Source organism: Emys orbicularis, chromosome 10 (genome assembly GCF_028017835.1).
Source record: "Emys orbicularis isolate rEmyOrb1 chromosome 10, rEmyOrb1.hap1, whole genome shotgun sequence".
NCBI classification, from domain to species: Eukaryota; Metazoa; Chordata; order Testudines; family Emydidae; genus Emys; species Emys orbicularis.
Window position 1 is genome coordinate 43,726,187 of NC_088692.1, and position 12,904 is coordinate 43,739,090.

General features: G+C 42.6%; 1 protein-coding gene across 1 annotated transcript in view; it reads left to right on the plus strand.

Annotated features, from left to right (window-relative positions):
- NPTN (neuroplastin) overlaps positions 1–12,904 on the plus strand; it is a 103,595-nt gene that overhangs the window by 64,054 nt on the left and 26,637 nt on the right. The window contains exon 3 of the mRNA XM_065411630.1: positions 3,211–3,305. Coding sequence (XP_065267702.1) covers positions 3,211–3,305 — 95 coding nt within the window. The remainder of the gene's footprint in view (positions 1–3,210; positions 3,306–12,904) is intronic.

Sequence of the window (12,904 nt, forward strand, 5' to 3'; positions counted from 1 at the left end):
TAACATCTCCTGGTAAGTAATATCTTTTTCAGCAGTGTCCATCACTTTCCCATCAGTCATTTTCAGGAAAGTGTAGTTTTGTATATATTGCTGTTTAAAAACATCTAGTAACATAGTTTTATTACTGTTAGTCTTTTACAGTTTATCACTTCTCTGGCAAAACTCTGAGACCATTGCACTGTTTCCAACCAACCCTGAACTGGCCTCATCTAGGTGACCTGGTCTGACATTTACATGGTGGTACTCTCCCTGTTATGGGAGGATGAAACAGAACATGTTCTCAAGGGCATTCCGTCCCTTTCATGCCATCTCCACTGTCTGCTATGTTAATGATGAGTAGCACACCCAGATTAGCTCACAATCCAAAGCCTTTGGGCACAGGAAATGACCAATCTCTATATAAACATCCTGGAATGGAGAGCAGCCCACTGGCCATTTGAAGGGCACCTCTCCAAATTTTAAATGACTGTACAACATTGATGTATTAGGCAGCAGAGCAGTCCCCATTTGGTACTCCTGTGTAACCTGGTGTGGTACAGGCATAGCTTTCCATCATCCTGGCAGACAGCCTCAGCAGAGAGTAGAAAAACCAGTGCTGGTGGTCACTTGGAGCCAAGCGAGCAAGTTTTTTCGACCTGGGTCAAACATAAAGGATCTGGTCCTCCCTTGGCTTCCATTCCGTTGTTCAGACTCTGCATACATGCTCTTGCTACAGTTTCAAACAACTAGGTCTCTCCTTCAGTTTAGTAAATGCACCACTTTCTCTCACTGGTATAAAGGTCTGCTGTATTATTTCATCCTACATTGAGTTTTAAAAGGGTCTGCTTCATGTATTTCATCCTCTCCAGGAAGGTCTAGGACTCAAATATAGTACTTCCTAAATTAACAGCCAACTGAGTGATTGATAGAATGTTCCTTTTATCATCATCTCATGGAAGGCTGTGCCGATCATGCTGGCTCAGGATCCTGAGATCCAGGAACTAAAGGCTGATCCATAGCCTTTCATGGTGAAAGTTGGTCCTTCCTCAATACCCCAAATCTCTCTATAAAGTAGTTGGGTATCTCTTTTTTGGGATGGGGAGGGGAGAAACAGGAAGGTTGAAGTAAATCGCCATTCGTTATCAGGAGAGGGTCAGCTGTATGGTTTCTTTGTTAACATGGCTCTAAGTTGCAGTGTGATCTGGAAAATCATAAGTATTTGTGACTCATGAGAATAGTATGAGAAGTCAGTCCATTTCCACCAGAGGCTAACAACTAATTGGGATTCCAGGTGTTGGGGTACATTCCACCAGGTGTAAAGAAGTCTCTGCTGCATGTTACAAAACTGTTTCCATCGCGGAGATCTGAATGGCTAGAGCTCTGTCCATGCTTTCATATGTTAATAGTCTCTGGACTCCCCTTAGCCTCTAGATTAGATGCTAGAACTCTGGAAATCTTTATTCAAGTAAGCTTCCTCAAACCCATCTCCTTTAGGTCTGGGAACTGCTTGTCAACCTCCTGCAGTGGGGATTCATGCAGGCAGTGCTCAAAGAAAACTGTTGCTTACGATACTAACTGTAGCTCTTCAAAGTGATTGCCTGTATGGATCCAAGTGTTACCTGCCCTTCTTCCCCATTATTTCCAAGTCTTACCATAAATTCTTGATATTTAATGATTGGCTGGAATTGTCACACTATGTCCTTGGGTGTTGTGGTACAAGGATATCGGCAGGGTGCGCTTGGACTGTGTTGTTCAAAGTTCAAAGTTTCAAGTTTGTGCCCCCCAAGCTACACATTGCCTGAAATCTGAATCCATGAAGGCAATTGTCTCTAAGAACCATAGGTACTATAGTAAGCACCCATTCTTTCTCTAGTGTAGAAGAACCTTTAATTTACCTCTGTGTAAAATATGTACATTACTCATTTGGGTCAAGGGCGTATGGAGGCTTGATATTGATGCAGCACTTTGAGATTCTCTGATAAAAGAAGCTAGTGCAAAGTATCATGTTAAATTCACTGGCTGCTTCTAAGAATCTTGACAATTGCCTTGTGCTATTCAATAACTCTTTTACTGGAAATATTTTTTGTAGGCTTTCTGATCATCTGCACATTACTTCCTTTCTGTAAGAGGGTTGGGTACCTTTTAGTAAAGGGAGAGGGGGGTGGGAGAAACATTAACAACATTTGCTTTAGGCAGGGTGGATATGTGGCTTCTGTGTTTAATACTGCAGAACAAAGCACATTTATTTTCCTGACCCTCAAGCTGTTTGTAGGTTAAATATCAACTGAATTTAGCAAATACTCTTTATTAGATGCAGAACTTACTGCATGCAATTGAGTCTAAGCTTTTCTTGTGACACTGAAGGTTCCTAGGCTTTAAGTATAAAATATCTTTGATGTTTTTAGTCTCCAAAACTAGAACTGTAGCATTCTCCTCGCTGGCTCACAAGAACAGAGCTAACAGAGGGAATGGAGAAGACCGTGAAAAGCCCTCATGTGTGCTTGCATCAGTCCTCTGTCCCCATTTCAGTCACTGCAAACTTAATACATTGCTTTCTTTATGTGGTTTGGCCAGCTTAGAGGATGGAATTTTTGCCAAGCCCCATTTGCACAATTAATAGTCTTTTTTTTTTTTTTTTTTAATTCAGTTGAATGCCCTATTACAAAACTATTTCTAGTATGAGAGGGTCATGGTTTGGTCTTATCAATCTTGATTGTCCCTCTAACTATAATCATGTCTTAAATGGCTGTGCCTCAACTGTTTATGATGCAGACGTATGTATAAATTGCATCTCAAGTACATGTTCCCCATGTGAAGCAATCTCTGCCTATTGCTAACAATGAATGCAGATGCCACGGAGGTAATTAGAATTGTGATTTGTGAATAATTTGTGTGAAACTGGTCACACCACTTAATGTAGGAGTGATGCTGAAACTTCCTATTGCTTTACAATAAAAGAGAAGTTTCTCTGGAAATATTAATATTGATTGTCATTCTAGTGTGTTAGTTTGTGTATTATATTGCTGAGGGAATACTCTGCAAATACAACATATATTTATATTGCAGGATAAAATCATAATTACCCAACACAATTTTACCAGTTTGTAATACCATTCTGAAATTCAGATTAAAAACTGAAAATCTCCAATATACTTTGGTTGCCTGCCACCTTTCAATTGCTAAAAATAATTCCCAATGCCACTAACACACATTCTCTCCTTGTACCTACAGGATTTTGAAACTCAGAGCAGACGAGTCGGGGGAATACTTATGTGTGTTCGTGTTTGCTAACTCGCCTGTAGCCAACGCCACTATAGAAGTGAAAGGTATTTTTGGTTTTTCTCTCTCCTGAAAACTATGTCTGAGCAGTGCTCTTTCCTTTCTTCTCTTCTGGGTCCTCTTTGTCATGAGTCCTCTCTGGGTGTGTCCATACTACATAATTAACTCAAATGACCCTCCCCTGAGTTACTTCCCTTGTGTTAGCTTCTCACAAAGTAATGTTCTGCATTCACACTGGCATCATAGTTGCTCATATGACTTCTGGAGGCACATCCTTTGGTTCATAGCATTACAGTACACTGTACCCCACTATGACTGCTTTTGCAGTGTATAGTGATAACTTTTCTGTGCCTTTTGTGGATACTGAATGGACATGGTATGAACCCAGTAACTAATTAAAGGAAACCAGTTTAGGTTGTCACGTTGTAGATTTCTCTCCAGGGTCTTCATTCCACTGGTGGCAAGGTACGGATTCAGTTTGCAGAGGTTACCTGTACCAAATATTGGCACTAGTTTCTCAGTTATTCCCCACACGTGGCCCTTTTTCCTGCCCTATCCATTTAACAGTAGTTGTATAAACTACTTCAGAGCTTAAAACTGGACTTGGTGCACTAATGAAAAAACAGATTAGAGCTTGGTCAGTCAGAAGAAAAGGCAGCTAAGTAGTCTGCAAGGTACAAAATCCTCATAACCAACTATGTAAACCTCACTCCCTTTCAGGTTTTGTATTGCCCTTTGCCATTACATAGGTCTGTCATATACTGAGTCCCTAAACTTACATTGAAGGGGTTCTGTTTCCAATCCATCCTCAAGCTTAATTAAAAAGTGTAAAGCTTTGTCTGTTGCTGTTCCAGTCCTAATGGCAAGTAACAAGGGAAGACAAATCATTGTCTTCTAAATGGCTTGTTGGTTTTTTTGGCATCCCTGGGGGTAGCTTCTGACCTCAGTTATTTGATATGTTCCTGTGATATTACCTAAGGAAGGCCCTTGGCAAAGGCAAACACTGTTAATGGATACATAAGGAACTTCTCTGCCCCGACTGAAGATATGTTGTATGGCTGAGCTACTGAACGAAGCATAGCAGGAAAGTGGAGGTAACAGACTGTGCAGTCCAAGAGACAACTTATTTGATATTAAAATAAAATTAAGAAAACATAATAACTGTAAAATTATGGTTTAAAGTGAGTTACATTGTTCTAACACTTCAGACCAAGAAAGCAAACAATTTCCTGAGGCTTAAAACTATTGCCATGTTAAAAAGATTGTATTCTGATCAAGATGTATGAAAAAATACTGTCAAATGCATGTCTCTGTTCAAAGGATTCCTTTTGCAGAGGGCTCTGAGAGAGGATCTTTACATAAAGACTGTCTAGAGATAGTGGATTTTTGTTAAATGTTGGGTATTGTGCTCATAAGGAGAAAGTGGTGATAGCTCTCTAAAATATATAATTAGGAAAACGTAATTAGGAAGGCAGGAGGGCATTTTGTGTGGGAGGGGAGAGGGAGAAGAAATTCATTGCTGATCAGGAGTCTGACTGTGAAATGTGAGCAGAGTCACACAACTCTAAGAATGCAAGTTCTATTGCTTTGCTTGAATCAATTTAATAGAAGGTTGTGCTGTATTTAGTGAGCCTGTTTTCCAGGATTTAGACTGGCTGTGATTTTATTTACTGCTTAATCTTGTTTACTGTGATTTTGCTCAACTTGCTAAATAATTATTGCTTTACGTAAAATAACTTTTGAATTAGGCTGCTCTTAGGGATGACCTTTACAAGCCATTTCCAGAGAGAAGGAAAGCTTCTTAGCTTTGATAAGGGGCAAAAGATGGCCAGCCTAGAGCACTCTGTCAAAAGATGCAGCATGGGGCTGTGCATCAGAGTGCGCAACTTTCACGTGGTAAATAAGCACCCCGACTTTCACAATAAGCCAAAAATCAAGCTAAAACAAAGCAGTCCCTAAGAACCCCAACACTCAATGTGATTAGATCCCCCCGGCGTGCAGTCTGGGACTGTGGTGGGCCCGCTGTGCACCGCTGATCTCTCCTCCCCTTTTCCCTGCTTGCTGGGAGCTGATCAAAATAAAGAAGCAACAAGCTACAAGCCAACAAGGAACTCACAAGCCAGTTAAGCCAAAAACAAGCCCAATTTCTGTTTTTTTCCCCCCGCAGGTTTGGCATGTCTGCTGTGCATTCACCAAAAGTGCTGTTACTGTGCTCATAGACTCATAGATTTTAAGGTCAGAAGGGACCATTGTGGTCATCTAGTCTGACCTCCCGCATGATGCAGGCCACAAAAGCTGACCCACCCACTTTCCCTTAACTCAGCTGTTGAAGTCTCCAGATCGTGATTTAAAGACTTCAAGTCGCAGAGAATCCTCCAGCTTGCGACCCCTGCCCTATGCTGTGGAGGAAGGCGAAAAACCTTCAGGGCCTCTGCCAATCTACCCTGGAGGAAAATTCCTTCCCGACCCCAAATATGGCGATCAGTAGAACCCTGAGCATACAGGCAAGAATCTCCAGCCGGACCCTCATTTTACCAGCGATGGCACTTTATTGCCTAATTGACTAAAATCACGTTATCCCATCAAACCATTCCCTCCATGAACTTATCTAGCCTAATCTTGTGCTGCCCAAGGATAGTTGCAGACATGCAGAAAACCTGGTGGTACTACTGAGCAGTGGTAGTGATAAACTCAGTTTCCTGGATTGAACCATTGGCACAAAGGGTAGAGGCAATAGTTAATTACATTAACCACTTTCCATGGAAATTATGTATAAATACCTGTGACTGAGTAATCATTACCAATTATAAGTTAATGGCTGTTAAGCACCTCTCTCGGGAGGAGCTACACTTGCAGATTGCACAGCAGTCAGTAACTTGAGAGGACTCATAGACCCTATTCTGAAGCCACTCCATACAATGTCATGATAATTCCTAGACCAGTAGGCATTAAACAAATTTGTAGACATACAAAGTATGGGGTGTGGAGTAATGGGAGAACTCTTGTTAAACATCCTGCAAACTGTGGCAGGCAAATATTTTTAGTTGAAGGAAAACTCAAAACTTTTGTACAATATAAATTATTTCCCTACGTAGTGGCTACATAGGACTGTATTTAGGAGAGTTTTCTAAGCTACTGGTGATTACAGGGTTTAACTGCAGAACCAATGTTTTCCTAGAACTGCATATAAATTTATTATGTTGAAAATGATTACTCACTAAGGTTATTGCTACTGCAAGAACCACTGTATAAAAGGTTGAGCATATATGCATCCTCTTAAATGTAGAATGTCACTAAGTGACTAGTTTGTATGTTAGGAGTATACCGGTTTCTCCCAACTAACCAACCTTGTTGCCAGTTCAATGGTAGTTTTTTAATATTCATACTGTGATGGGATAGTAGTTCAAAAGTTCGGGAACCAAGACTTAAAAATCATTCTTCTGGATCTAGACTACTATGCTCTAGCATTAGTGGGACCTCAGCTTTGTCCTCAAGTGCCTTACAAGGCTTTCTTTCAAACCCATGGCCACATACTTGCTTACACATCTGTCTATAAAAATGGCATTCTTAGTAGCCATCACCTCGGCTCGGAGGATCGGAGAAATAGGGGCTCTAATGGCACACCCCCATTTAATTTTTTTCAGAGATAAGGTTACGTTGTGACCACACCCCAAATTCCTCCCAAAAATATCTTCCGCTTTCCATATAAACCAATGTATCCACCTCCCAGCCTTCTTTCCCAAGCCACCCCAGGACAAGAGAGAGGCAATATTACATACACTCGATGTCAGAAGAGCACTGGCCTTCTATTTGGATAGAACTAAACCTTTCAGAAAATCTCCTAGACCAGTGTTTCTCAATGACTTGTCTGTGGACTGATACTGGTCCCTGAGATCTCCCTGACACAGTTTAGGAAAGCAGCATGCTAGTCTGTAGTATCAAAAAAGTTCAGAAACACTGTCTTAGACTATACCTTTCTAGTGCAGAGAGATCTAAAGGATCCTGAATCTCTAAGCAAAGACTCTCTAGATGGATATTGGACTGCATTATCTATTGCTATCGTACCTACACTCTCCATCTGGAGTTCAAACACATTCCATGAGATCTCTTTCCACTTCTGTAGCCTTCCTCAAAAACGTTCCCATCACAGAAATGTGCAGAGCAGCAACTTGGCTATCTGCTTGTACTTTTGCTGAACATTATGCAATCACCCATGACTTAGCATGCGATGCCATATTTGGCCCCACTGTATCATGATCAATGTTAGATTAGACTCCAAAGCCCCACCCCTCCATTAGGGTTACTGCTGTAGAGTTACCTATAGTGGAGCAGCCATAGGATCACTGCTTGAAGAAGAGGTTACTCACCTGATGCAGTGACTGGTTTTTCGAGATATGTATCTGTATGGGTGCGCCACTATCCTTCTCCCCTCTGTCAGAGCTCTGAATAATAAGTTCTGTGGTAGAGAAGGAACTGAGGGTGGTTTGCCTGTGCAGCGCTAGATAGCCTTGAGGCAGAGCATGAGATAGTGAGAGCGCATATGTAGGACGAACAGACACTGCTACCTAAAATCTCCAATCTGACGTGCAGGGATGCAGATACACCTACAATGGAGCACCCATAGGAGGACATCTCGAAGAACCACAGTTACTGCACAGGGTGAATAAACCTTTCTTTTGGGTGGGACCCATGTTTAGTACAGCACTTATGACTTGTCTCTAGTTTTTTGGAAGTTGTGGCAGGGGTAATCGCTAAATTTGAATAAGCATATTTACTTAGAGCTGTGAAAGCCATTTATAAATACAAACATACAATGGAGTCGCATCATAGGCACATTTAACTTATGCGATTTTAACTATACGCGCTCGGCAAAACAAAACAAAAATTTAAATACTGTACCTGTAGTGCGGGCGATTCCGCCCGCCATTCCACTCAATGAGCATTTGACTATACGCGATTTTCGCCTTGCGTGCTGACTTCAGAACCTAACCCCCACGTAAGATGCGACTCCCCTGTATAGACATTTTCTTGGCTAGTATCTGTTATTGAAGATATTTATTTGAATAGGGATTTTTTCCTGCCTTTCCCTCCAGTGTTGCTGTTAGTCTACTGAGCTCTGTTGCTATAAGAGATCATAATTCCATATTCTTTTATATGGCTATCACTACTATGGACAAATGGGGTGAGCCTTCCTGCCTGCCTGAGTGGTAGCCAGTCCAGATGCAGTATTTTCAAGCCTAGTTTCTCTTCTTGGAATGCACATAAGTGTCCACAGTTGTATCCCTACCCTTTTGGAAACATCTGGTGTATTTCTGCTGAGGCACCATCATTCTTTCAGGTTTCAGCAGAGCTCCCAAATAACACAAAAGAAGGGAGTATAGAAGAAACTTTCTCCCAGGGTAACCAATAAAACTTGGGGGCAAAAGAATCCCTCTTGTTCATCTCCCCTGTAACCTTTGGAAACAGATGTGTTCTGCTTATCCCAATCCTCTTTCAGCACAAGGCCACAGTGGAACTGTCACAACCAGTTCTAAGAAGGGTCAGGATGGGCCTTGAAGCAGACAACACCTTCCAGTTCCCCCTGGACATCTGAGGAGAGGAAATCCATGAGAACCAAGACTGCTAAGAGGGCTTATAATATGATATGTTGGAGATAGGGGGTAGCATTCTCTCAGCCCTGCCATCGTCACTGCAAGGGAAGTCCTTTGTACACGGGTCTGGATAAATAGGGCTTTTGCAGCCTCTCCCATCCAGCCTCCTCCCCCCTCCCCCCCTCAAAAGAACCTTTGATATTTTGGAAGGGAGACCAGGTTGAGAGCTCCCTGACTTTTCCAGTGTTCTCAGGGAATCAGTTTGTACAGCAACAAAAACTCAATGTAGTCTCCACTCAATGCTTGCAGCCATAAATCCAGAGGACTGCTGCTTTGAAAAATGCCTACCTTCACATCACCCACACTTCAAATGCACCAGAAGCCCTTAGATTTTCTACATGATACTTGCACTTCCAGTTCTACACTCTCCTTTGGTCCATCTCTAGCTCCAAGGCTATCAAGAAAATGAATAGTCATTGCAGCAGCCCTCAGAGGAAGGAGTGTCTAATTCTGCACCTGGGTGACTGGCTGGTCTGGTTCTGACTTCCAGGAAGCCTGTGCAGCTGTTTCACAACATTGTCCTGATGGTGAATTAGGAAAAGGCTTTTGATTCCTGCCCAGACACTGCTGCAGCTTGGAGTAATGATAAACATGGCAAACACTTGTCGCTTCTTTCCCTGACAAAATCTCCAACTTAGAGGCCCTAATTGATCTTTCAATCCACATCTCAGCATCCCTCTGGATGTACATGGCCATGACTTGGAGTGTCTAATTCCCTCCTTCAGCGAGGGCATTTCCACTAGTGGCTGACAGATTGCATCCCCACTTCAGGACTCCCAAAGTCTCCACGTCTCTATGGATAGCAGCCTCCGCACATGAGAGATGGGGGACTTGCAGTTCACCAGTCCATTCAGGAAATGGTCCGTCTCAAGAACAAAAGCTCCACATCAGCATCCTGGTGCTCAGGACAAGTCAGGTTGTCTCTCAAGGTCCTGGAAATTCCTGCTGACCACATCTTGATCAAGTTGGACCAGGGCTTTGGAGCAGAGCCTGGAGCTGGAGAGCGGAGCAGCTCCGGAGCAGTGGAGCTTCAGGTTTTTGCCTGGAGCTGGAGCGGAGCCGGAGCACAGCTCCAAAGCCCTGGGTTGGACGACATGGCTGTACAACTGCTGCAAAAGGAATCAAACACACTCTTCTAGTAGGTAGAGAGAACATTGTGCCCTGTTAGGCTCTGCTTGAATCTCAAATGTCACTGCTTGAATCTATGGGCAGATTGGCTGAGTCAGAAACCTTCCATCCAGAAAGTGGTCCTTCTGGTACTGATCTGGTCAGAGCCTACCTCAATTGCTTTCTTTATGATGGGCTTTAGTTCTGAGATACTGCAGCAGATATAGACCCTAAAGTTTGGGTGCATGGGTGGGGGATGTAAGTCATTGCATTGACACTTTTCCCTCCTTAATTGAAGTGGGTTCTGAAGAAAGGAATTAATGCTTTGATTTTCGTAGTCCAATGACCTTTCTAGTGGCAGTAATCTCAACCCTGATTTGCAAACCCAAGTACTTCATTTTCAACAAATTAGCTTTTGGAACACTCCACTTGTTTCCCCAATGTGGTCTCTGCCTTCCCCCTTTAACTAGGTGAGCTTGCTTCCCAACTCCTGCTCCAATCCAAAAGCCAGACTCTTAAGTCTAGGTCAGCCTAGCCTGAACCATCCCTCCCTCCCTGTTTGTTCTCGAAGGGCTTCACAAAGGAGAGCAGGTATCCTAATAATCTTCTGGCTGCATCAGATACTCCCATTCCATTGCATACCCCTGCCCAGAGTAGCTTTGAGCTCACTCTGTCACAGCAGTGGTATGTCTTGGGCACCCCTCAAGTCAGCTTTTCCAACCCACCTTGCACTCAGCTCATGCCTTCTCGAGACGCTTTTTGCTGAACTTCCACATCAATTGATGCAGCCTTCAGTCAGCAAATACCTGTGACAGCCAGAGGGCTACAGCCTTCAGGAGGCGATCCATTCACACCAGTAGACTGACTGGTCTCTTTCTCTCCTTCTGTCACTGCTTAGCTTGTACAGTTCCTCTCCCTTGGTATGCTCAGAGCTAGCCACCCATTTGTCCAGATGATGGCAGTCACATCATAGAAAAAAAAAAAGAACAGATTTCTCTTACATCACTAATTGTTTTCTGTGAATTGTAGATACCCACCTTAGGGCACCTCGATGGGAGATCAGGCTCAGGGAAAAGAGATTATGTAGTGTAGGTTTAACCATAATTTTTCCTCAGCTCTGGAATTTCTCCAATGGGAAAGCCTGCCTGTATGCTGGGGGGAATAGGAAATGGGAGCCAGAATCCTGCATCTGGACTGGTTACCACCCACCTGACTGACAAATAAGACTACTTGCTCCGTTTGTCCTGATTGGTAGAAACCAAATCATGAAAAACTATTAGCAAGGAAAGAAATCTTTTCTTATGCTTTTGGGATCAGAGATGGTTGTACTTTAGAAAGTTCTTTAGATGTAAATAATCTTTTAGAATAAAAAACAGGTTAAATGAACAGTGAATGGACTTACATTTAAGATGTATTTTTTGCTGTAGCATGAAAATGTCTAAGTCCAACTTCATGGTTTTAAAGGAGAACTGTAAAGGATTTTTTTTTTTTTTAAGTTCTCCTGTTTCAAAATGTTTCATAAAGAATGGCTGTTTATTTCCTGTTTGCATTTACCTCAGCAAGATTAGGAAAGTCACATCCAGTCTTCCCTAGTTTTAGCTGGAAGACCTTTACAAGGTCTCAGGGATGTTTATTGCAGTCTCCAACTTCTTAATTGAAGGAGTCAGGGTGTGGAAACTTGAACAAAGGCATTATCCAAAATGTTAGTTACTGAAGTTAAATAGGTTTGAAACTATGTTTTGGGGTTGCCTTACTGAAAGTTGAGCAATTAATGGGCAAAGATTTTTATTCTGATGTCACTGAATTCTCCACTCAGTTTTTCAGCTTAGACAAGACCAGAATTTTAATGCGATTGGGGGGAGACTAAAACATGTTTCAGGTTTGCTTTATGCATAGTAAATATGGAAAGAGCACTGGGGCCCACTCTTTTCCTCTACTAGGCCACCTTTGTATTCCCATAACCCTTTGTATTTTTAGCTGCTTGCTTGACATGTAATTTTTCCCATTTAAAAATTCAAAGAATTAAGGGAATCGGGGCATGGTTGTGAACTGATCTTCTGCGCACCAGCACTCCCTACTTGTCAATTTCTACCCACAGATATGTGCATACAGCTCCCTTTCTCTTCACTGGAAGCTATAGACCAAATTCCATCCACAGGTCAAAAGCAGCATTATATGCCTTGTGCTTGGAAGGAATTTTTCTTTCAGGGATCAGTTCTAAACATACCATGTCAGACACCTGTGGTGCTGTGTATTGTGTGGCTGTTACATAGTTAAGTGTTTGAAGATATGGGGGTGAGAAAGGGCTCACACCCAGTTTGTCTTCCTAGGAGTGCATCTCTCTCTGTCACTGGATTATCTTCCAGGATACACTGTAAATGGAGAGATGTAATATCTAACTAACAGGAAATTGGTGCTAGTAATATAAAGAATTTTCTCTTGCTTTCAGAATGAATCATAGAATCATAGAATATCAGGGTTGGAAGGGACCTCAGGAGGTCATCTAGTCCAACCCCCTGCTCAAAGCAGGACCAATTCCCAACTAAATCATCCCAGCCAGGGCTTTGTCAAGCTGGGCCTTAAAAACCTCCAAGGAAGGAGACTCCACCACCTCCCTAGGTAACGCATTCCAGTGCTTCACCACCCTCCTAGTGAAATAGTGTTTCCTAATATCCAACCTAGACCTCCCCCACTGCAACTTGAGACCATTACTCCTTGTTCTGTCATCTGCCACCATTGAGAACAGCTGAGTTCCATCCTCTTTGGAACCCCCCTTCAGGTAGTTGTAGGCTGCTATCAAATCCCCCCTCATTCTTCTCTTCTGGAGACTAAACAATCCCAGTTCCCTCATGCACTCCAGACCCCTGATCATTTTTGTTGCCCTCCGC